The following is a 25,124-nucleotide window of genomic DNA, read 5'->3' as shown; positions in this document are numbered from 1 at the left end:
AAGTAAGAACTGGGTCAAACCAGCAAGTCCTGGGACTCTGAATCTGCTCTTGGATAGGGGCTGCCAGCACATGGTGAAAGTAGACTGCAGGGGCAGGACAGAAACAGGGTGGTGCCTCTCTCCTGGGAGACCTGCCCAGCTCTCAGCCCTACACTGGCTGTTCTTATCCACACACAGGGATAAAAATACAAGCTCAAAATGTATCAAAAACCAACCAACTCCAAAAAATAATCATATGTCCAGAAATGCATAGGTCAAAGAATAAGCTGCTAAAATACCTCATCCAGGCATAAACGAGGAGTGTTATGAATAACTCAGGGCTGCATTTTCAAGTTTTTAACACCCTTGTGTGACCCAGGCTTTTAAGAAGTTTGGCCACCTATGGCTGCTGACTGCCTTCTCCTTGCAAAAACCTTTTAAGAATGTATTGCTTATACAGGAAACAAAACAGAATCAGGATTTCTGACACTTGGCTCAGAGGAGTGACTTCAGAAAAATCACAAGTACTCTCTTTCTGAAGCACAAGGAGATACTGTTCTTTTGAAATCATTTTCATTACTGTGAAATAACAGGAAATAAGAACTTATGAGAGGTCTTAGAAACTGGAAATATATGGCATTTTGAAAGCATGAACATGAAAAAGGAAAGAATAGACTTTGTAGTCCACTTTATCATCACTGTTATTGATCCCGTAGGACAAAGGAAATAGCTTTAAACTGAAAGAAGGTGGGTTAGGTTTAGATATCAGGCTGATATTCTTTACTGTGAGGTTGATGAAACACTGCAACAGGTTGCTCAGAAAAGTTGTTGACAACCCATCTGTGGGAGTTTTCAAGGCCAGGTTGGATGGGGCTCTGAGCAACCTGGGCCTACCCATGGCAGGGGAACTTTAATGTCCCTTCCAGCCCAACCCATTCTATGAGCCTATGAAGACCCATGACTTAATATAAGTACAGCAAAAATAGGAAATAAACCCAGAAGTTCACCTATACATTGTCTTTCAGAAACAAAAAAATCACTGTATTTGAAAATGACTGTTTTAAGATGTTCCCCACGTCAAAACAAACATTTTTCTGTTTTCAGGAAAAAATTTACTACAGCACATTCAAAAAGGCCACCTATTGGTTCCAACAAGAATGTCATTTTTAATCTCAGTGTCATTCAGAAACCAGAATTTTTTAACCCCCACACAAGCAACAAAAAGTTTTTATCATGGACTTCAACTGAATCAGGGTTTGATATGTCTTAACCACTTTTACTGTGAAATTTGCATTTAATATTTGCACAAAGACTAAATCAGTCCTCTGGTATTGTTCTAAGTACCAAAATATCTGCAGCAAATACATTTTTGCTCAGAAGGCCTAACTGGGGGGCTTTTTTCTTTATAATTTTTCCTTGCTTTCTAATAGCTACCAAAGAATAAAAATAGTGTAAGAATCTGACAAAATATTAATCTCATCTGATGACTGTTTTCTTATTTCCAAGCCAAAAAAAAAAAAAAAAGGAGCAGATACTAGAAGTAATTTTGCAAGCACTCAAAATCATGGGTATCACAGGAAAGTTCTACCACTAACACATATTTTAAATATAACTATGGGAAGAAATCAGAGAACATGCAAATACTTATAATTACAGTATCCATTTAAACTTTAAAATGATTTTTATTGCTGTTTGAAATAGTTCTAAACTCAGATATATGCTGGCACATTTAGCATGGAAAATAGATGTGCCTGATCAACATTTTAACAAGAGGAACATTTGGATAAAACCTATAACTGCAGCAGTACCTGGGTGGTTTGTTGCTCCTAATCATCAGAAAAGCAAAGATAAACTGAGTGAGACAATGGTTGAGTTGGGTGTACTGTCATAAACAATAAATCATTCCCTACCTTTTGGAAAATATGAGATAGTTGACATGTGTCAAGATTTTTTAATGTATCAGGAGCCAGTAAGACAAAATACATTCTTTGAAGGAGAACAATCCAATTGCAATCTATTGGTCTGATTTTTTTGTTTTGTTTTGGTTTGTTTTTACAGCAAGAAGATCAAAGCTATGATCCAGATTGTTGGCCAAAATTTAGGACTGAATACATTTTAGTGCCAGATTTCATAAATTATCCCTACACATCAAGGCCAACATGTATATGGCCAAAGATGTCCATAGGATAAGAGCCACATATGCCTTATTAGCTGTGGGGTTTTTAAATCTGCATTTGACTTTACAGTCTTTGCAAACAATTGTGGTTTTACTGTCCATACAGGTTTTACGACTTTTGTCCTCACAGCAGCAAATGGTGGATCTAAGCAATAGTGAAGAGGAAATGTTCAAGTGCCAAATGGCATAAAGCAAGGAAAAAATGAGAAAAGGAAAAACACTCCTCCATTTCTGCATGGCATTTATCACAAGAGTAGGTAAACAGTTAGCATGCAGAAATATGATGAGGCCTCATGAAAACCTTTTAACGTCATTGCTAACAACTGTATTTGCTACCAGGGCAGTCATTAACAGGTTGCCAGGAGGGAAAATACAAGCTCCTAGACTGTTTCCATACAGACTGCACTCAATGTTATTACTACCACCACATCAATGCCAAGAAATGATAATGGGATGAGGGCACTCCCCAGCCAGGCACCAAGAAAAACCAAATTGAGAGAAAAACTGAACTGAGAGGTTGTCACAAAGCAGCAGACAAAAGGACTTTTCTTTTTCTTTGTACTGGGGAACTTGAGGCATATAAAGTGCAGTCACCCTTGCCATGGCTGCATGGAGGCCTGTCCTTGTCCTGGGATCTCTTACCCACCCTAAGCATCCTGTTCCCCATGAGGGAGGGTGTCACAGTCCGGGCTGTGGGAGTGTCACAGTACCTGTCTTTACAGGTACATCCCAGAGTTCTGCCTTTTCCATGATCATGAACCAAATCTTTTGTTTCCTAAATCCCTGCAGCTCTTGGCAGCCCAGACCCTGTTCCCAGAACCTCTGACACTGCGGCCCCAAGTGCTCAGTGGCTCCTGGGAGGGTCCATCTGCAGGCCGGCCCAAGAGGCAGCAAGGCCCATGGTGACAGCACAGACCTGTCCTCCAGGCACTTTGCCTTTCCACCACCCCAGGGCTGCCTTCGTGGCATTTTCATTGCCACGGAGCTGGGAAAACCCCACTCCGGTGCCTGTGCTGTCCAAGATAAATCCCTCTTCCCCCTCCTTTGCTCTGCTCCATCCATGAATACATTTCTCCTTTTTTTTCTCTCTGTATTTTTTTTTCTCTTTCCCATTACCTTTAATGGGTAGCCCTTTAATGCAGAGCAGGGCTGCTGATTACAAAAGAGGCAGTTTGACTTGAGCAATAGGTCTTCTTCACTAATCCTCACTGTCATGGAAATTCCAGCTGCTACAAGAATAAGAGGCTCAATCCATATTTGCCAGCTCTAATATGAAATCTGTCAGGGCCCAAATTAATGAGTTCCAAATTCCTTACATCACGATAACAGGTTAAGACTGGTCAATTAATTACATAAATCCTTCCCGATTCATTGTGCATTTTGAGGCGCGATTGTGTCTTACATAACCGGGTGACACAAGGCCTTTTGGCTCTCGCTGTTCCGCAGAAAGGCCTCCATTTAAAGCAGCCTGCCTGCCACCGAGGCCGGCAAATGTCACACCTGGGCTCTGCGCGGGGCCCTAATTGCCTTTGTATAAAAATATAAATATATTAATTAATAAATAGTAACATGTGCTTGCAAAATAGGGCGGAGCTGTGGGGGTCGGTGCGTGAGGGGCGGCGGTGCTTTCCCGTGGGGTGGCAGGTGATGCCCCCGCTACGCCGGCCGCGCCCGTCCCCAGCGCGGTGGGCGCCTCCCTGTTTCGCTCGGCTGCGGGGGGAGCTCAGGGACGGGGGGAGCCGGTGGGGAGCATGAAAACCCAGAAATGACCCAAAAACGCCGGGCCGCCCCCGCGGAGAGCCGCGCACGCCAGCGCGCTCCCGGCGAGGGGCCGCGCCCGCTCCGCCCTGGCCCCTCCCGGCGGCGCCTCCCGCTGGCGCACAGCGCCCCCTGGCGGCCGGCGGCGGGCGCGGAGCGGGCGCGGCCCCTCCTTCCGCGGGGGCGACAGGGAGGGAGGAAAGGAGGGAGGGAGGCAAGAAAGGAGGGAGGGAAGGAGGGAGGGAGGCCGGGAGCGCTGCGGCAGCGCTGTAGCCGCCCCCGCCCCGGCTCCCCCTCCGCCGTTGCCATGGGCTGCGGTTGCCACGAGTTACCGGATGAAGGCTGGGCGGCCCCGCTCCCTGAGCAGCGGGCGCGGGGCGGAGCGGGGCGGAGAGCGCGGCGGCGCCAGGTAAGGCTCTGGCCGCGCTCCGCTCCGCGGCCCCGGGGCAGGGCAGGGTGCGAGGAAGGGCCGGGCCGGGCCGGGGCGCAGCGGGGAGCGCGATCCGGGATGCTGCCGTCCTTTCCCTTTTCCCTGCGTTGGGTGTTTTGTTCTTTTTTCCCCTCTCCCCCTTTTTCGAGTGCTCCCGGCCGCTCGCCGCTCGTAGGGCGCACACGCACCCACGGCCGCGGCCGCCGAGCATCCGCGGGCGCCACGCTAGCCAAAAGCGAGCCCGAAGGCCGCAGTTCGATTTCTGTTTTACAAGGCCACTTGAATTAATTTATAAGGGGGTTTTGTTCCAGAAGGCAAAGAAGCGGCTTGACGCGTTATGGTGCGCTTTTAACACCGAAGCAGAGAATAATTGTGTAATAATTTCCTAAAGCGTTTAGGCCTTTTGTGAAAAGATTCAGCCTGAGACTGGAAATTATTCTTTACATTCTGCTACCTCGTAAAACTAGGGAAGAAAAGTAAAGCCCGCGGTCCTTAGCCCTGAGCCTAGTCCTGCAATTATAAGGAAACGACACAGGACCATACAAGGTTTATTCTTCTTTTCCATACCATGTATAACAGAGCAAGCCACAAACATTTTTTGTTTAATAATTCACAGTAATTATGTAAAATTTAAATATTAATCTGGAAAACAAATTCAGTATGTCACCTGTGAAAAAAATACATGGACACCGAAGTTTGCACTGTTCTACAGTGTGCGATTAGAGTGTAAATTTCCCTCCGTGCTTACAGAAATACATTTCAATGTAAACAACAATTTTTACTCCAATACACCATCTTTGTGAAGTTTCTTTGCTATTCTTTTTGTAGAAAATGTAAAGTGGAAACCCAAACACAGCAGAGTGTGTATATGTGTACACTGTGTATATATATCTACACATATATATACTATATATATGTATACATATATATATATGTATATATACACATATTACAAAAATAACTGAAGAATAAATTACATGTGGTAAGTCATAAAGTGATTAGGATATTGATATTGAAATAAAGGAAACCTCACTGTCAGGTTTAAACATGAGCTAGAAAGTAGTAACTTGTTTTATTTCATTACTTAAAAGCTTTTAAGAAATCATCATAAAAATGAGGACGTAAAGCTATAAGCAAAAGAGGAAAAAAAGCTTTTGAATGCAGAATTATTGCAATTAGATATAATGTAATCTGATTACTACTTCTAATTTATAAATTAGGTATTATCCTGTTTTTAAAAAAAAGCTAGCAGGAAATGTCAGCGTTGTTCAAAACTAAAAAATGAGAATTAAAGCACCAGTGACAACTGATCAAACTGTGTGTCATAGTACTGAAAAATTACCAAATCATTAAATTTAAAAAAGACATTAAAATTATTTTTTGTTTAACATTTACATTTGTAAAAGCTACATTTAATGTTTCAATGAAACAAAATACTTAAAGCCTTTATATGTGATTATATACAGCTGATACATGAAGGAAACATACTAGAGAGCATGGAGTACTTTCCCTCCCCCATTACAAAAAAAAAATTCTAGTAACACTAGCTACACAAACAACATTCAGAAAATAAATATTTGAACAAATTTCTCTCAAAGTTGAGAAGAAAGTTATAATATCTTATATTTTTTAACAGAATGACAAAGAAAATAAGAGAATAACAATAGAGCTATTAGAAAAAAACATTTATTTCATAAACATCTTCATTTGGAAAACACTTGCTGGTGTACTGATAAGCTCCTAGAATTAAAAAATACAATTAGCCACAAAGGCTCTCCAAACCTTGTGTTTCTGTAATTTTGGTCAGGTACTGAGGTTGTGTTAGTAAGCCAGAACTGTAAAGTGCTTCAAGAGTTTAGCTCAATCTGTTAAAACAAAAGAAAAACCTACATTGTCTTAAATAAAAATGGTAATATTCTTCTCAACATTATTCCAGTTTTCCTTTTTAAATCCTTCCCACCTTTTAAATAAATTTGCTAAACAATTTCTTTGTAATGTGCTATCTTAAAAATAATATGGAAAAAGAAATCAAGTAATGAAAATCTCTGACTGGCAGTAACAGCTATTTTTAAGCTGCTTTTAATGATAACTTGTTGCTTTAGTTAAACATTATCACGCTCACATTAAAAATAGCGTTGCTGCTAACTCACATAGAAGCTGAGACGGTGAATAGATACATTTGTGCAATTCAGTAAGACCGAGCAAAAAGATACACAGATATTTATCTTACAAAGTGCTACCATCAACAAAATACAGTGGCTTAAAGTAGTTACCTAAGAGATGTTATTCCCAGGCTACTAAAACCTGTTTCTAAAATTACAGAGATTCCCAGCTGGATGCTTTAAAGAAAAAAAACATGCCCACACATGTTTATGCTACCCCTTACTAGCTGTCTATTTAATAATCTGTTGTTTCTGTAATTCACAGGTTTAAAATGCTCCTTCTTTGAAAGTAACCACAGTTTTCTTTAAAAAGGAAAGAAAAAGAAAAAAAAAAAAGGGGGCATGTATTTACATCCATTTCTAGGCCGGTAACTACTGCACTGAAGTTAATGGGAGCTTTGCTAGGGTGATCAGACCCCCTAGCTCTTTTTAATAGCAGTTAAATGTCAAATATAAATACACCACCACAGTGAAACATACTCCTTTGACAGGATCTGGGACAAGACACTACGCAGCTGCTGTGAACAATAAAGAGCAAAACTGACGTTTAATCAAAATAAGTGTTGGTGGTTAAGAAGTTGTGTTGAAGCCTGCCTTTTGTTTGTGAATAAAGTCAATATTCCAACGTGGTAACTACAGCCACAATGGAATCAGCAGCTCCTGTAACTCATGGGGAGTGGGGAGGGCCACATCCATGCAGGGTGTTACAGCTGTGTGATTACCATCATCTCACAGAGGGAGATACTCCCCACTTCAGCTGCTGAACCAAAACACCTCTACCAGCACCTTCAAATATGATGCCTAAAGTTAAACGTGTTGGGTGAAATCCTGGCCCTTGCGAGGTCAGTGCAAAATCCAGCCATTGGTTTCAATGGATCTCATCCAGGATTTTCACTGGGAATGAGTATCCATAATTCCTTGGGAGCTGAGAATCTCCAGCAAGCCTAGAAATGATGTAATTTTTATTTATATTTTTAAACTTCTAAGCAACCATGCTCAAGAATTTTTGCCTTCAGTACTTACGCATGATAAAACCAGTCTTTCCATAAACATTACAGAAGGACCAGAGGAAGATGTATTTATATCTCAAATTGTCAGCAGCATATAGTTTGTACCAATGTTGTTTTGCTGATGTTGCTGAGCTACTTTAAAAAGTGAGTACCTTGGTGGGGTGTGTAATTTCATCACCAATGTCAAATGGCTTCTAAAGATGAAACTTCTCTGATGCAAATGTCTAAAAGATGCTTTGAATATGTTTGATATGATATACCAACTTTTAAGATGAGGAATTAAGTTATCTTTATTTTTTAAATCTGAGACATGCACTCACTGAAGAAATTATTTTAACTGCCACATATGTCAAAAGAGCATGACTTACCCAATACCGAGATTTTAAAAGTCACAAAAACATAAGTAGGTAGCATGTAGACCTTCACCAAGATACATTTTTAAAAAAATCACCAAAAAGATAGGTCTGTTTTGAGTATTTTGTAAGGACATATGGTTGCATTAACAACGGGTCTTCTAGATTCATGTTACCAGACAGCCCTGCTTGTGTGGTATACACATGACCAGTAAACAAAGCAGAAACTGCTCTGTGCTGTCCTTAAGGTAGCAATACAGGAATGATTTTTCATGATTCTTCAGAAGCTGGGCTTGCTTTACATCCACATGAAATGCTGTCATCACTAGGTCCGAGCCCGGAGGATGAACTGCAGAAAAGGGGAGAGGGGGGGAGGAAAAAAAAAAATAAAAGGAGGAAATTGGTTTTCACAACACACTCAAAGCCTGAGTAACAGAGGAGAACTTTAATTATCTCCAGTCACAAAGAGAGACAGGAAATTTGGACTTTTAATTAGCCATTTGGAGTGCAGTTGGATATTTTTTTAGCAAGATAATTTAAACGCGAATAATTCAAGTCTGACTAAATGAAATTCACATAATCAGAATGCAGATAATTGAATTTCTACTGCATTCATTAATTCAGTGTGGAGGTGTGTGTGAAGACTTCTATGATGAGCTGTCACAGCTCAATAAAATCTCAGTCAATTAATTTTTTCATTATCTTAGTATTACATCAACAAAAAAGTGAAGCATGTGCGTGTGTATGTATGGATATATAATCTCAGAAAGTAAGGATATACAGAAATCACCTCTCTGAATCAGAGTCTGCATCGTTTTTTCCTTTTTTTTCCTCTTCATCTTCTATAGGAAAACGTCTGTTCAGAGAGGCGAAACTGAGAATGGCATCAGCAACAGAGAATTTGGTCTGTCCAGACACACAGGCCTCCATGTCCTCTGGGCTTAGCTGAGTCTGTAGGAAGAGGTGCAGCCTACTATCTGAGAGCAGTAATGCATCTTGTAGGATCCTGAAAAAGGAAATAAAGGCAAATGTTTATATATGACCTGCACACACACACATATATATATACTAATGTGTCTTCCCAGAACAAATTCTAAATGATGTCCTGCTTTTAAAGTTTTCAGATGAATCCTAAATCAGTAACAGAAGGCAATGAACATATTAAAATGATTAGGTGCGTGTTACCTTCTTATTACATTATTTGGAATTTTAGGTGAGTAAAAACATGAAGCTAATAGTTAGGCACATCTGCTATTAGAATAACTTCAAGGACATTTCTTCCATTTAACCATCTGCTATTACCACATGGATCAATTAATGATTTTTAGGCAGTTGGAGGCATATACTCTTACAAAAATTTGGTCTCTCTTTTTTTTTTTTAATAGCCAATCTTTTATAAAAATTACAAGTCACCAATTTGTTTGGTGGAGTAAAGAAGTGTGTAAGAGACAGTGTGTAGGCAGAACAGACTTCATACATGTGCAAAATTAGGACTTTGGAATACCTGTCAACATCTGAGCCAACACTAGCCAAAATGATTTACACTGTTATGCTGGTTTTCATTTACTTGCAGATAGTTTTCAGGGCCTCTTAAATTTTATTTAATTCCAGCTATTATTTTCAAAAATAGGTTTTAAAATTTGGTTTGTATATATTTTAAATTAAACTTCCAAATAAATTTAGCACAGAGTATTTACTTAAAACACATAAAAGTAAACAAAATACAATATATTCTAGTAACACAGAAAATTGTAGAGAGACTTTTCCAAGGCCTGAGAATTGAGGATCATCGTTTCTATTTTTAAATAAAAGATATGCAACTTTTCTTCAACATTTCTTTAAAGAAGGAATTCTTTACTATACTGAAGAAATTAGAATGATTAACAATAAACTTCTTCAATTTGTGTGTATCGTTTTACTCATGTAATGAAGACATCAGAGGCTACGACCACGCCAAAGAATGCTCCACAGAATATTATTAAAATGTCTTTAAACATCTCAAAGCTACTCAGACTCAATGTTTACTTATTTATACCCGTTTAGGCTACGGTTTTTACCAAAAAAAGTCATTGCTGTGCAACAGGAAACAAGAGATGACATTAATGTAAGAACTAGTAAGAGCAGAAAGAAATATTGCATTTTAAAGGTACTCTGACTAAAATGAAAAGTGTAACTGATTAGTTCCTTCTCTTGAATAAGATTAATGGTGTGTTTGGACTGTAACATTTTAAACACAAATACGTTCTGAAAACTGTTCTCTAAAGCGGCCAAGATTACAATAACATTTAATAAACACACAAAAGGATTTCTGGCTTCATTCAAGCCCATAAAAATCTGTCAAATTAAAGTAAGTAGTAAGAGATATCTACATGAAACCACGAGAGACTTGTGTGCATGCACATTTCACTTGCCTAGGTGAACACGCATTCTCAACCAAACACCTCCAACTCTGACACCTTCCAATGAGGAAATGTCTCCAACAGCCCTAATGATCTACCAGGTGTGGGTGAAATTGAGCCTCAGAACGACCACATTTTGCTGAAGTTCAAAATAAGCACACTTTTCACACACAGAGAAAGCCTTTTTAATTTGAGTTCTCCAATTTGAGTTCTCACAATTTTAATAGCAAATATATGTCTGTAAAATCAATCTGGGTAATGGATTAATAAACAGAAAAACTTCTTTGTAGTCTAAAATCCAGCAAAGGCTGTGTAAAAATGATTCAAAACAGAATTTACAGGTCCACACACCTTGACAGCAACAGCTTCATGATTACAGTTTGAAAAGCCATCATTCAGCAGCCACTAAAAGAGGATTTCAGCCTTGACTCTTGATAAACGCACATTCCAAACAAAGACAAACATTGCAACAAAAAAGTAGAGGTATCATTCCAAACAATAAATCCACTTTTATAGTTTATGCAATCAGGAGAGTAAATATTCTACTTCTCTTTAAAAAACCAAACAAACAACTAAAAGAAGAAAAACAAAAGAAAAATAGTGTGCTGGAGTTTCCTGTAGAGTAACTACAGTTACTGTTTTTCCCAGGAACAGTGAGGAGATGCACATTTCTGCAATTCTAACATTTGCGTGTCTAATGCCAAATAACACAGCAAAAAGCCAAGTCATTAAATTCTGTGAATGGCATTTAGTTTCACAGATTTTCCTTTTGCTCTACCTTCAAAAGTTTCCTGCCAACCATGAAAACACGAGTAACTAACTGTTCATGAGATTACACTACACTTACAGCTCTGTTGCTGTTTGAAATGTATTTTATTTTCTTTATAAAATAACGGGTAATCTTTAAAATTGATTTTAGATGGTTTGAGGCATTACACCAGAGAAGTAATGAGCACTAATGTCAATGATATTGGACACAAATTCATTTTAGCTTTATTTCATGTCCAGTACAATTCTGCTAAGCCTTGAACTGCTAAAGCACTGTTATTAACTCGGCAGTAACCTAACACATGGAACAGCAAACAAAAGTGATAAGAGTACAGACTGATCAGGACCTCAAGGCTACTGTCCTTTTTCTGCAGCTATAATTCAATTTCCAATTTTACTTTACATTGGACTCATTATTTCACAGTAATTTTCTTTTCTGCTTCATAGTGCCATCTGGAGGTGAAGGGAGTGAAGAGAAACCAAGGTGCAGAAATGGAAAGATGTTCATAAAGCTAATCACACCCACACTCATATATGTATATGTGTGTGTTCACTATGTGTTCACATTGAGACCAAACACTCCATGCATTTTGCAAGTCATTTAAAGCCATCCTGAAAGCAGATATACAAACACCTTTTACCTGGTTGTACCCTTGAAGAATTTCTGTTTTCTCTTAATTAAAAAACAACTGCTGCTTTTCCCACCCCCTCTGAACCAACAGGTTAGACTGCTTTTTAATTGCAAGCTTCAAGCAACCAAAATGTAAAATAAATTCTGCACTACCCCATGAGTGTTATGCTTTCCTGTTCAAAATACTCTTTCTTCAAGGGAATACCCACACATTTGTCACCAGACGGTACTAGTAGTATTTAGTGCTGGTATAGCAGTTCCTCTCTGGGGGCTTTTGCTGTCCTGGGGGCTCACTGTGTGAAGGGCTTGACATTTAAAAACTAGGCTTGGCTTTGAGGACTTAAAAAATGAAAATTACAAACCACCACCTAAGAAATTAAAAAGGCAGGAGGAAGGGAGGAGCATCACAACATTAACACTCGGATGTGTTCACGGAGGCCGGACGCGTGCGCAGTCTCGACACAGCAGGGAGAGCTCCCAGCGCTGCTCCTGCACTTCCAGTGCAGCCAGAGCAGGCAGGGCTGTGCTCACAGTGATGGAAATCAGCGCTCCTGGAGTCACGGCTCACGGTGATCATTGCTGTGAACTGACTGAGCACGCTGACGGGAACAACAGACCTTCTATGCACGCCTGCAAGAACGAAAGGCTAAACCCTGCAAGTCTTGATCCCATCAGCAGTCATTACTTGTCAGAGATTTCACTCCTCTTGGCCAGATTGCTCACATGCATAATTACTACTTATGTGATTAAGGGGGCTGCAAGATAAGGCTCTACATTAGAATTAGATAATAAAATAATTTTTTATTCACAGCCATGTGAATCTTTGTTTGTCAGCTTTCAGTAAATGCTTGTGATCTCTAGACCTTTAAAGAAGCAAGACTGAAAAACATCACAAGCAGAAGAAATAATGTCATTTTTGAGGAAATGCTGGATACTATATGAGGAATATTTCTCTTTTCCTGTGTTATGGCAAAAATATTTAAGAAAGAAAAAATTATGTGGTTTTTGTTATTTGGACAAGGTCCAAAATCTGGTTTTCTTCACCATGATTTTATTATGTATATTATACACTGTTCTGCTGGAGAAAAACAACATATGGCTGAACAGTACAACTTAATCCTAACTAAAGATTTCCTGTATCTACTGTAACCTAATACAATGACAGATGCATACTTGAATGTGTGTGGAAGGTTAACACTCCGATTTTGTTTTCAACAAATTTACTCTGCCCATTTACAACAGCTCACGAGAGCAAGGGAAAAACCCGAGGAGCTGAGAGACGGATGACAGCCTGTGCTGTGGTGCCCTCTATTGAGCATCCAGCCCCTCAGCCCCAGCCCACACCAAACAAAGCCCCAGTTTCCTCTGTGAAAAAGCTGACTCTGTTTCCTCCTTCACATTTTATAAGGGAGGAAATGTTACTGATATCAAGCAACTGTGAAGCAACTGTTGGGTATGTGATAATGTGTGCGGTTAGGAGAAGATTAAGCCACATGTGCCTGCTACACATTATTCCCTCACCAGACAGGAAACAACAGCAAAGCTCCACTGGAGACAGACACCTTGCCCAAGGTGGTTCCACCTGCCCCACAACTGCCAATGCTCCTGCCTGAGCCCCAGGCTCCCACTTTCCCACATCCCTGAGACAGCACCCAGTGGAGACACCTCCAGAAGAGACCTGTGACCCTGCACCATCTGCAGCTCGTGGGACTGCAGTGGAAAAGGCAAGGAGGTGCCTGACACCAGACACCTTCAGAAAATGGCTCTGCCTTAGGCAGCTTAAATCTGGATGGCTTCCTCACTCTGGCACCCAGCAAGCCCAATGCATGGCGCTCTGCAGCAGCAACACTGTGAATGCCCTCTATTCTCTGCAGATCCATGCATTTTGTTTCTCAAAACTCTCAGTGTCTTCCACCCCATCATAAACTGCACATCTGAAAAGCAATTGAAGGGTAATCCTTCTCCCTAAATCATGTAAGTTTTTGGGATCCGACTATATTCAATTAAAAAAAAGTCATCAGATGAACTCAACTTCATTCAAAATGGCTTTTGTTAATTATTTTTCTCATGAGCAAACCCATTTGATCTTCTCTGAGGGTAATCTAAATCCCAAAGTTAGACCTGCACAGCTACAAATGGATGAAAGCAAAGAGGATCTTGCAGAAGCTAAAATTATAAGATAGTGTTTTAATTTTGACCTCTAGTTTAAGAACAAACTTTTCTGTGAATTCACAGGCATCCTCTAAGGACAAGGATACTTAGCAGGAAAAACACATAATTTTCCTTATTCTTACAAAGTAATTCATAATTGAAAAGGGGCTAGCTGACTTCCGTTAATGCAAATGGCCTCTTGAAATATTAAATTATGCCCAGACAAGAAGTGAGCTTTACAGCTCTTCATCACTCAGAGATAATAACCTGTAAGACAAGTAGATCTTACCCTGCATTTGTGCAGTAAAACCAAATCAAAACGGGACACCTGTTTCCAGATTTCACCAAAGTCTAGTGCTTAACTTCCCAGCTGTTGGCCTAATTCTTGAGCTACTGTGCTCAGCACGGAGGGGCTTCACAAAAGCTCTAAGTACACACAGTGCCCTGTGCTAACTCACCCTGGAGTGGGAAGTGAGGAAAGATAACAGAGCTCTGTAGCCATCCACATATAGGCAATATGGAAGTGTTCCCAGGGCCAGAAGCTGAGCACTAGAGAGCCTCCAGCTGCTCCATCCTGGCTCGGCACAGGCAGGCACTACAGCAATCTGGTCAGACAGCACATGCACAAACCTGGTCATACAGGCACAGGGCACAAACCAAGACTTTGAAAGATCTAAACCTGCTCTTCAGAGATGTCTTGGATCCTGGTAACACCTGGGAGTCCTGCATCACAAGCAGGCATTTAAAAATGTTACCTGCAAACCCCTCCCCAGACAGGTCCACAAAGGTTCAAATCTAATTTCTTCCCAATGCCACAAAGAAACGCCAGTAGGATTGTGAGCTTGTCATTGCTGGGGTGAATAGAACTCTCAGGTTATCAGTTTTGAGTTAGGGTCTCCCCTTTCTACTGTGAGAAATGTGCAGCATCCAGACCCAGAGCTTCAGTAAATTCCAGTGTGTATGTTTATGATTTGTATTCTATGTTTATTACATGTAATACCTATGTAACATATGTATATTATTCATATATGCATATGATAGACATAGAACATACATCTATACAGAATATATGTGTATATTTTACATACACATACATACCTATATATTATACACAGATGTATATTATACATAGGTATAAAAATATTTTATACTAACTCTCGTTAGGGAGTCCCACAAAATTCAATTTCACAAAAAGAATCATAACCTTTGGTTCAGCGTCATAGATGGGGGTGGGGGGAAAGCATCACGGCAGCCGAGCCAATAGGAAGATCCTGCTGTGAGCAGCAGCACAGCGGATCCAGCCAGCAGAGGGCAATGGTACAGCACATACGGTGCCAGGCCGGTGCATCTCAACACAACCTCCGAAAATTCCTTCCAAATGCTCCCCAGGGCTGAGAGAAAGCTGGCACTTTTCTTGCACTCAAGTTCAAACATTTAAATCATTCCCTTACAATTGAGTTGCTTCCTTTCCCACTCCTGGACTAACAGCAGCATGGTGAAATGTTCCACATGCTGTCATTTTCTGCTATCAGTACTCATTTAAGCTAGTCTTCCACAAAACTGGAGCATGAGGATGCCTCTTAAGATAATCTACCTTTCTGTTCTGACTTTTGAAGTGCAGACAGCAGTTGTAAACATTCCTGATGCTGATATGCCTTGTTATCAGACAGGCTTCTTTCAAAATGAGTGTGTTTTTTGAAATACAACTACTCCATGGGCCAGCACAGCTAAGACAGAACTGCTCAGACACTGGAACCTGAGCTACCACACTCTTCATATTATCACTGATATGCATCTAGGAGCACAGCCCTTCCATTTCACTGCTTTTCTTTCCTGAGGTGTAAAAATATCTTCTAATCCTTTTCTGCTTTCTCTTCCATGTCTCACATGCCTTCAGCCAGTATTTATTGGCTGACCTTTTGGCCACAGATCCTGTATAACTCCATGCAGAATATTATTCCTGCAGCAGTTAGCTGTCCCTGCCTTCAGCTGCTAAGCCTAACAAATATACCTCGGGACCAATGATTTGTTGTCTGTTAGGGAGGCTTATAATGCACTGACTGGAAAGAAGATGGATAGTCTCTAGTTGCAGTGTTTCACCATGCCCTTACCCCGAGCAGCAGCTAAAGGCAGCCAGCAGAGGCACACACAGCTCCTGCTCCAGCAGCTGTGAGCAGCCTGCTCTCACATCAGCAGTGCCAGGGCACGACAAGAATGGCAGAGAAAAAGCAGAAAATTACACCAACAGGGGCTCAGCCACTGCAGAAGGTGAAGTGGTCATAGCAGTGGGAATGAGGGGTGCAGTACTGAAACTCATACACTGCTCCCTTGTAATGCAGGTCAGGGTCTAGCTAAACCTGATGGATGATTTTATACAGATTGCAGCTGCATTGAAAATGGTCACAGCTGCTAGAGCTTGCTTATGCTAGTGGGACTGGTAAACAAAGCAATTTGCATTTTAGGAAAGCTCTGTGTTAGGAGATCTCACTAGAGAATTCTCCCAGGCTCACAGGGGTTTAGCCCACAAAGACACTGATTTTCCATGAACATAAAGGGGGAGCTTTCTTTGTACAAGAATATCCAGCTCCTTATTGAAAGCTAGAAATAGACATCACAGTGAAAGATCTCCCAAACTTAGTATGCAATTACAAAGTGATTTAAATTTAAGCCTATTATCTATAATCAGTGTAATGAAACACAATGGAAAAGCGCCAGCTGAAGCCTCCTTATAACCAACCAATAGAGCTGAAGTCACGTGTATGAATTATGACAGTGCAAGTAAAAAATATAACTAAATGTGCAGCATGTACAGATGACCACATGGTGGCTCTCAAGTACCAGAGATGAGCTATTTGAAACCAGAAATTGATGACCTCATAAAAACTCCAACACCTCTGGATAGGCTGTACTCACTTTTCCAGGAATTCTTGTAGACCCTGACGGCGATGATCCACATGATTAGGATTGTTCATGTTGAAAAAGGGAGTTCTGGACGGCAGTTCTGGTAGCTGTCTTTATAAACAGGAAAAAAATACACAGTTAAACCAAACGTAAAACAGCAGAGAAAAATGCAGAAAGCAAATGCCGACCCCAAGCATGTGAAAATCATGGGTTATGTTCCAGAAGCTCTTGAAATCAATTTGGGAACACAAGTTTGGGAAACTGAAGGGCCTCACACACCTCAAAGGGGAAAAATAAATTAATCTTATTAAAAATAATTAATTCTGGTCCAGTTACTAAGCCTACATCCATGTCTGGCTGCATTTTATGGGTTTAAATGGAAGTTAAAAACTTTTGCCAAATTTTCCCACAGAGCATACATTTAGATAGCAAAATGCATTCTACAGAATAAAATTGTGCTAGTAAGAAACACAGGATACTTTCCAGATCTGATTTCTGTAGTTTTCTGAATTAGGATGAAACAATCCTTCCCTCCATGACTGACAGATTATTAAATATATAAAGTTGCTCACATAAGCACTGCATTGCTCTGAAGCCTCTGCCGGAGCCAAACAAATTCTCTATAGCGTCGTCTAACACAGGATGTTTTCCTTGTAAAGCATATACTGTTTGTCTGTTGGGAAATAAAAAACATTTACTTTGCAAATCAGCTTAAGCTAAAGTGCAGGCATGGTATTAACAACACATCCAAAATGTTATACTAATGCCCGAGACACCAATGGAAAGTTTGACATTAATTCAGTTTATGTTAAGGGCTGTGCTTTACCTCAGGCAGGACTGCTGACAGTTTCTACTGCTTCTCAGAGAAATCTTTTTCATTGCTTTCTTTTTAAAAGCAAGATATTTGGATTGCAGTACAATCCACAGTAACAGGAAAAACAGACCTCAGAAAAAAGTTTCAGTAGATAATGCCAATCTTTGCAGGGGAGAAAGATTCTAGCTATTCTAGTTACAATCCTGCAAACAGGTACACAGAGCTTTTGCAGTGTGCAGTTCCAACTTAAATCAAACCAAAGAAACCAAAGTGACTGCTCTCTGCAAGTAGCATCATTTGGAGATTTTCCCAAAGAACACTATTAGTTCACTAGGAAAATGCCAATTCATCAAAAGAGAAACAATTTGTGGAAATTAAAAGCTTCCGCCAAATTTTCCCACGGAGCATACATTTAGATGAAATCCCATACACCAGACAGGACTCCATTAGTAAAATGCCTGCAGTCCAGCCCACCCTCCCTGCCTGCCAGGAGCCATAACTCCAGCCAGCCACAAGGTGCAGTCTGCAGAGAGCACAAAGATGTCAGCCTCCTGGAACAGAGGAGCACACCCAGGATACCACACAGTTTGAGAAGATAAATGCTCTAAGAACAGGGTAGAAGGGGAACTCAGCTGGCCTAAAAGCCAGGCAGACACAATACTTAGAGTCCATTGAGAAGTCTGGATGGTAGGACTAACCTAGGGACTTGGTGTCCAAAAGCCCTGGCACTGTGGTGGCAGGAAGCTGAATTGATGCTTAATAGCTTCAGAGACGCCGAGTGATGGATCATGTATCACTGTGTGCTGGCTTTGGCTGGGGGAGAGTTAATTTCCTTCACAGTAGCTGGGGCTGTGTTTTGGATCTGTGCTGAAAACAGTGCTGGTAACACAGGGATGCTTTAGTTACTGCTGAGCACTGCTTGCACAGAGCCAGGCCTTTCTGCTCCTCACCCCAGCCCACCAGCCAGCAGGCTGGGGGTGCACAAACAGCTGGGAGGGGACACAGCTGGGACAGCTGATCCCAACTGACCAAAGGGATATTCCATACCATATGGCATCATGCGCAACAAAAAACTAGGGTGGAGGCTGGCTGGGGACTGCCACTGAGGGACTGGCTGGGCACTGGTTACTTAGTGCTGAGCACATGCTTTCATTTGCATCACTTGTCTTTTTACAGATTTATCTATTTTTCTTTTAAAATTTATTACTATTGTTATTATTACTATTTAATATTATTATTAATGTTATTACTACATCTTGATTATTAAACTGTTCTTATCTCCACTCCCAGGTTTTCTCTCTTTCATCCCCAAGTCTGCTCCCTCCATCCTGCTCATGGGGCAGGGGGGATGTGAGCAAGCAGCTGTGTGGTGCTTAGCTGCTGGCTGGAGTTGAATGAAGACACACTGTGTCTAAATAACGTCTTCCCAACTCAGCAGTCACTGAGAAAGCCTTAATACATTTTTATTTGGAGGCACTGATGTCTGTGAAACAGTAATACAGCACTCACCCTGCCAAATCTACAGAATTTCTATTTACCAAAAATGAAAAATATAATTGCTTTGGAAGTGGTACTTGAAGCACATTACAAATTTAAAAGTTTCGCAACTCTGATTGCCACACAGGAGAGAAGTGCTTATCACACAGGCATTTAATAAGTCATCATTTGACTGCTTGCTCTCATACACTAACTGCTTAACTCTTCCACACAATAAGGAAATGCTTTCGGTCTTGTGCCAAGCATTAATCATGTAACTTGCTGCTCTCAAATACCTTCATTTTACACTGCAGTTAAAATGCTTGGATCTAGATTTGGCAAATTAGGATAACATCTTCCACATGTGATCCACCAAAGAACAATCAAGAAAACAAAATTATGTATAGGACAGATTTATGGCACAAAAGCACCATAATGCCAAGTGGACTCCCATTAACATATGGTGGACTACAATCACAAACCCAAATGCAACCACTTCACACATCCAAGCACCACTAAATTAGCATAATATGAATGTGAAGGTACACTGAAAACAACCACACTGCAGCAACCAATAACTTGGCAAAAAGAACTGAGGACAATTTAAAGTACAAATAACTTGAAAAGAAAGTTGTTTTCCCATGAATACCTGAACATCAACATTCTTCTACATACAGTAAGTTATCACTGTCTGTAACAGTCTTCTAGTTGATAAGTAGAGCTAAGGATTGACTGTTGTAAGACACTGTGGAATGCACATGTGAGCACATTAGGTTCCACCCCAGCTCTACTAAACCTACGTAGTGGCCATTGGCAAACCCACTTTACCTGTTCCACTGCATCCCAGTTGTTAAAAGGAGAATAATAGCCTCCAGCATCCCAGAAGCAGAAATTCCATTAATACCCCAAAGACAACCCTGGCTTGGACAGAAACAGCAATAAGAGCCCGAAGAATCTGTTCTCATATTTTTATACTTACGTGAATAAATATCTCATAGTCTATGTAAGAATGCCATGAGTCTTCTTTCTGTATCCTGGGGTCTCGCACCAAGACAGTTACAAATTCCTGTAAGTGCATAATAAAAATCAAGCAATTAATTTCAGAAGACAAAGGCAGCCTTAAAGACTCTCTTGATTGTTCTGCTGTTCCACAAACTACTGAGTCAGATTAAAAGCTGAACTGCTGTTTTATTGAATTTTGCAATCCTATAAATGGAGAAGCATAAAGCAATGAATCATCTGAGCTACACCACATGGCTGGGAAAGTCCCTGCCAAATTGCTAGCTGAAAAGGAATATTTCAGATTAAGTAACACTGTGAAAAGTCATACATGTTTCATGCATGGGAGATGAGATCTTGGCAGGGACAAACTGAAAGTCTAACATTCAAAGTCACCCATGTAAAGGAGAAGGAGGCAGGTATTTCAGGCTTTTCCCACATTTGTAATCAACACTGACAAAGAGCACAGCTGCAGATATGGCACTGGGGCATTTCTGTTCCATCAACCTGCCCAAGGAAGCAACACAGCTACACTGCAGGGCAAAATTCCCCATTTCGAAGGGAAAATCATATAGAGTTTTTGTTGTAGAAGTTGTCATATCTAGCTTACTTACTCATGATTTCTACTTTTATATAATAATTTAGAGGGGTTTCAAGAGAGGGAGAGAGAAGGCCTGTGGACGTTACTGTAATGTAACACTAATGGGAATTGGAAAAGACTGAAGAATTAGATGTTTCTCAATACTTTCAGCTAATGATCAAAATTTTGTTGTAGAAAAAACAAAAAAAACAACAACAACAACAAAAAAAGAAACCACAAAAAAAACCCACAAAAAAAACCCCCAAAAAAAACCAAAAAAAAACCCCACAAACCCCCAAATCCTGAAATAAATATAAATCTGTATATTCATGCTAGAATGGATGTTGGGAGTTTGGCTGGCTAAAGACTGGAAAAGTACAAAACCGTGGCTAATTCCAAGTCCTGCACCTGCTAGATAGTGTGTCCTTGGGCCTAGCTGTAGTAGGATAACAAATAGTGAAAGAGACATGAGAAAAGAGAGATGTAACCCCTAAGGAATGATGAAGAGTTCATGGTATAGTTTAGCCAATAGATTGCTTGGCTTACAGAATATTCATAAGCTTATTATTTGCTGTATAAGTGTTTGATACTTTCTTCAATAAACAGGACCTGTGATGAACCAGCTGGTGTCCTGGTCTCCTTCCTACGACAGATGGAAAATATTCCTTTAAAATACAAAGGTCAAAAGTGTGCTTAAATACCAGCTACTTCTGGAGTACATGTAAAGTCTGCCCTACTCCAATTGCATAAATAAGCTATTCACCCCAAAAGCTAAGCCAACCACCTAGCAAAGACTTAAAGAAAAGTGTATCACTTTAAGCTGTAGATGTATTCCCCCTGAGAGGAAGGCACTGCGCAGGATCTCCAGGTACAGGAATCAACTGTGGGAGGAATGACAGTATCTCTGGTAAAAAAACATGCTTTTTTTAGTGCATATTTGCATAAATCAAGAAATCTTGAACTAGAAAGCTCTAAAAGCATGTCTTCCTACGTCCAAACGAAAGGCATCAGAAATAAAAGCTTTATTCCTCAGCCAAGTATTCTCCCCTAACACACACCTGCATGTACCACCATTGCAAACCCTCAGTGGACTGACAGGAGAACAATAGCAACCTTGAAAGATGAAGATACACTTTTTCCTGGACAGCCATTGCACTCTGTAGGTAGCAGGGAGACATTCAAGGTCTGCATGAAATCATTTCCCTCCCTGATTTCCAGGTGTTACTGAGATGGGGAGCCTGTGGCCTGATGGCTGGACACAGCTTTTGTTTTTATGTTACTTAGCCCAGCTCCTGATCCCAGGGGTGTTTTCTGTGTAATTGGTGGTTACCCTTCTGGTGAGTATCATGAACACCTTGCCAAATAAAGCATATTTGAAAGGCTCCTCCTGCCACCTCTGCTGCTTCTTTCATTGCTGAAGAGCACCAGAGGGCCAACTCTCCCCTGCAGCTTTTTTATCCCATGCCAGCATGACACAAGAGGAACAAATGATCAGAGCTTTAATCATTTTTACCAGCTGAGGGTCATGCCTTTACTTTTACAAAAACACTTGTGGGACATATGAGGAAGTTATTTCAGCTCCAGAGAAGACATTCAGCAATGTGCTGAACACCGGAGAGGACATCATTTTTGGGTTATTTTTCTCCACCTGCCTCATTGCCTGTAGTATTTACCATACATAGGTAGGTAGGTAGGTAGGTAGGTAGGTAGGTAGGTAGGTAGAGCAGACTTTCAGACCCACTGTACCATCTTTTTACATTGCAAGTTTTTGTCTTCCCCAAAGTCCTATTTCCCTGCATCCCAATCCTCTTCAAAGCTGCAACCACTTCTCAACATACTTTCTTTCCTTTGCTGAGCACTGAATGCATCAGTCCTGCAAGTGGAAGAAGAGAAATTATGCCAAGAAGCTTCGAACAGGACACTGCACTCATTTTCCCTTCAACTGCTGCAGCACAGGAGTCACAACCTCAGGCAGCCTGCTTATAACCTGACCTCAGCCTCCTTCCTCTCATTTACTGCTGTATCAGCTTCTTATTGACTTTCCTTTTGTCCAGGTTCCCCAAATTACCCCATTTCCAAATAACCTTCCATAACCTTCTCCTTTGTACAGAATCAAAATAGTCTTTGAAGTAAAATACTTCTTTCAAACCTTTACAGTACCAAAGTATTGTGATTAAAAGTTGCTATTGGATATGCTGCTGGTTAGCTATGGTTTACTTTGCAAATCATTCCAGACCACAAGATTTGCACTGGAAAACTTCTGTACACTTTTAACTTGCAATTAACTAGTCACTGAGTTTCAACAGGAGGAAGTTAAAACCCTTCAGACTCTACCTACCAAAGAAATGAGACCTGCTGTATACGCCATGGCAGGAAGTGTCTAAGCAGTAAAGAACTGAGACAAGATGAAAAATTATGTGCAGAACAGCAGAGCACCTCAGCAAAATGTAGCCCTCAGACACAGTCACTGTCAGCTTTGATTTGAAACACTAGGATTTCAACAGAAGACTGGGTGTTCCTTTTTTCCCCCCTTACTTACCGAAAAAATGACAATACTGAGTTTAGAATGAAGCAAGATAAACAGTAAGCAACTAGAAATGAAAAATAAAAATGTACAGCCTTTCTCAAGATTTAGGGTTACTTCCCCTATTTATCTCTTGAATCCAGGAAGTGTTGTTCCTATTACAGATTTTGCTGCTCTGAAACAGTGGCATTCCACATGTAGACTGTTCCTTCTCTTGACCTTTAAGTCTTCTCCAGAATACAAGATCCCACTGGGAAAAGAACATTGCTCTAATCAAAGCAGACCTAACCACGCAGTGTAAGTGATGATCCACTGCCAGAAAAGGTGCCTATGCTTTTGCATCCCTAGAGTAAAGGTCAGTATTCACATACAGGCTATGTTATGGTCCAAGCAGAGTTGGGTGGCAGAATACTCACTCCTCTGCGAGAATGCTGTTTATATGCTCAGTGCATCCTGCATTCACTGGTCACAAACAACCAGGAGATTACAGCAACACTGGGTAATAACTACCTTTCTCTTCTCTATGCATTCCAATCCCTCCCCATTTTGCTATAAAACTGAGGACACTCTCAATAGGTAAGTCTTTTCTCAAGTAAGGCACTGTCCACCTGGGGGAGGTGACACTGACCTCTCCCTCCCACAGACCACTTGAAGACTAACTTAATCATCACAAAACTGCACTGCAGTCCAGCTGTACAACATGGGAGACTCAGTACAAAGACAGCCAGGGTTTCAGGGACTTTTTACTTTTGCCAGCTGCAATCCTGTACAAGGTATCTCCCCCTCCTGCCCAGTGCTGCTTTGTTTTCCCAGAACTGCAGATCTATCTAGCTATTATGTCACACTACACATATTTTCAGTTTTGGTTTTTCATTGCTTTTTTTCTTGGTTGTATTGTTGGGGTTTTTTTGAGTGGCACAATATATATATCAATGCATTCAAGAATATGTGTCCTGTAACGCTCTCAAAACCAAAATTTGCTGTTAAAAGTGTCCAGGTTTGGGCAAGGAGGCCTCTTGCACTGGAAACACTATATACTCAAAAGAAAGGTACTGGAAGATGTGGCATCTCTATTTACTCTTTCTCTCTGGAAACTACTAAATTTAGAGGCAAACAATTTTCTGTCCAAACTGCCAAAGCTATAGCTTTGATATGGAGCCCAGCAGCCATGCTGACCTAAACATCCTCATGAATATTCAGCATCTTCAAATCTGCCCCAAAAGCAGTCAGAACTACTTAACAAGCAGGAATTGCAGAGCAGTTTCTCTGGCTGCATGTGCCTTTTAGTTCCTGGCTAAAGCAGCCAGTTTAAGCATGGCACTGGTGGTATTTTGCTACCCTGTCCTCAAGGCCAGGAGCAGTCCAAGTACATAGGGTCACACATAAATGACTAAACAGCCAAAGTGACACCCAAATCTGGACTACACCTACTCCCTCATGGTTACAGATCCATGCAAAGAACATGAGTGTTGACAGGAAACTATAAGGACAGCACTGAGGTCACATAGACACAAGCATGGAAAAACAAAATGTTCCATTTTGCCTCAAAAGGAAAAACAACCCATAAAGGCAGCTGAAGCAAACACAATAAATCTTTCTCTTTTAATTTTTCTGTTTCTTTTTTAATTCCTCTTCTCTCTTTTCTAGGATATATTTCTGCATAATGCAATGGATTCCTCAGAGAAAAGCATAAGGCAGAAGCCTCTCTATACAGAATCTGATCACAAAAAATCTGCCTTTCTTAGAAATCCCTTAACATTTTCCTACTAGGAAAATAGGAAATCTGACATGGAAATATCTATTTTTAATATGAGGGGAAAATCTGCCACAAGAAGGAGGAATAAAAACAATCTCACATTGGTTGACTATTTGTATTTAATCATTTCAGCTGCATTTTAATTCAAATGTCTGTGCTCAAGACTGTATCAGGTGATGAGCTTGTGCTCCTGTTACACATGTGATTAGTCAAACCCTGAAGAGTAATTTTCCACAAAGCTTCCAAGAAAAATAGCA

General features: G+C 40.6%; 1 protein-coding gene across 2 annotated transcripts in view; it reads right to left on the bottom strand.

Moving 5' to 3' along the window:
• Positions 1 to 4,875: 4,875 nt before the first annotated feature.
• Positions 4,876 to 25,124, bottom strand: part of SNX10 (sorting nexin 10) — a 36,565-nt gene continuing 16,316 nt past the window's right edge. For both annotated transcript variants that reach the window (XM_064704520.1, XM_064704519.1), the window contains 5 exons: positions 19,988 to 20,074; positions 17,291 to 17,391; positions 16,731 to 16,829; positions 8,659 to 8,874; positions 4,876 to 8,217 (listed from right to left, as the gene is read on the bottom strand). In XM_064704520.1, the coding sequence (XP_064560590.1) occupies positions 8,139 to 8,217; positions 8,659 to 8,874; positions 16,731 to 16,829; positions 17,291 to 17,391; positions 19,988 to 20,074 (582 nt within the window). In that variant the 3' untranslated portion in view covers positions 4,876 to 8,138. The remainder of the gene's footprint in view (positions 8,218 to 8,658; positions 8,875 to 16,730; positions 16,830 to 17,290; positions 17,392 to 19,987; positions 20,075 to 25,124) is intronic.

This window comes from Zonotrichia leucophrys, chromosome 2 (genome assembly GCF_028769735.1).
Source record: "Zonotrichia leucophrys gambelii isolate GWCS_2022_RI chromosome 2, RI_Zleu_2.0, whole genome shotgun sequence".
NCBI classification, from domain to species: Eukaryota; Metazoa; Chordata; class Aves; order Passeriformes; family Passerellidae; genus Zonotrichia; species Zonotrichia leucophrys.
The sequence above is the reverse complement of the archived record's forward strand: the minus strand, read 5'-3'. Positions and strand labels throughout refer to the sequence as shown.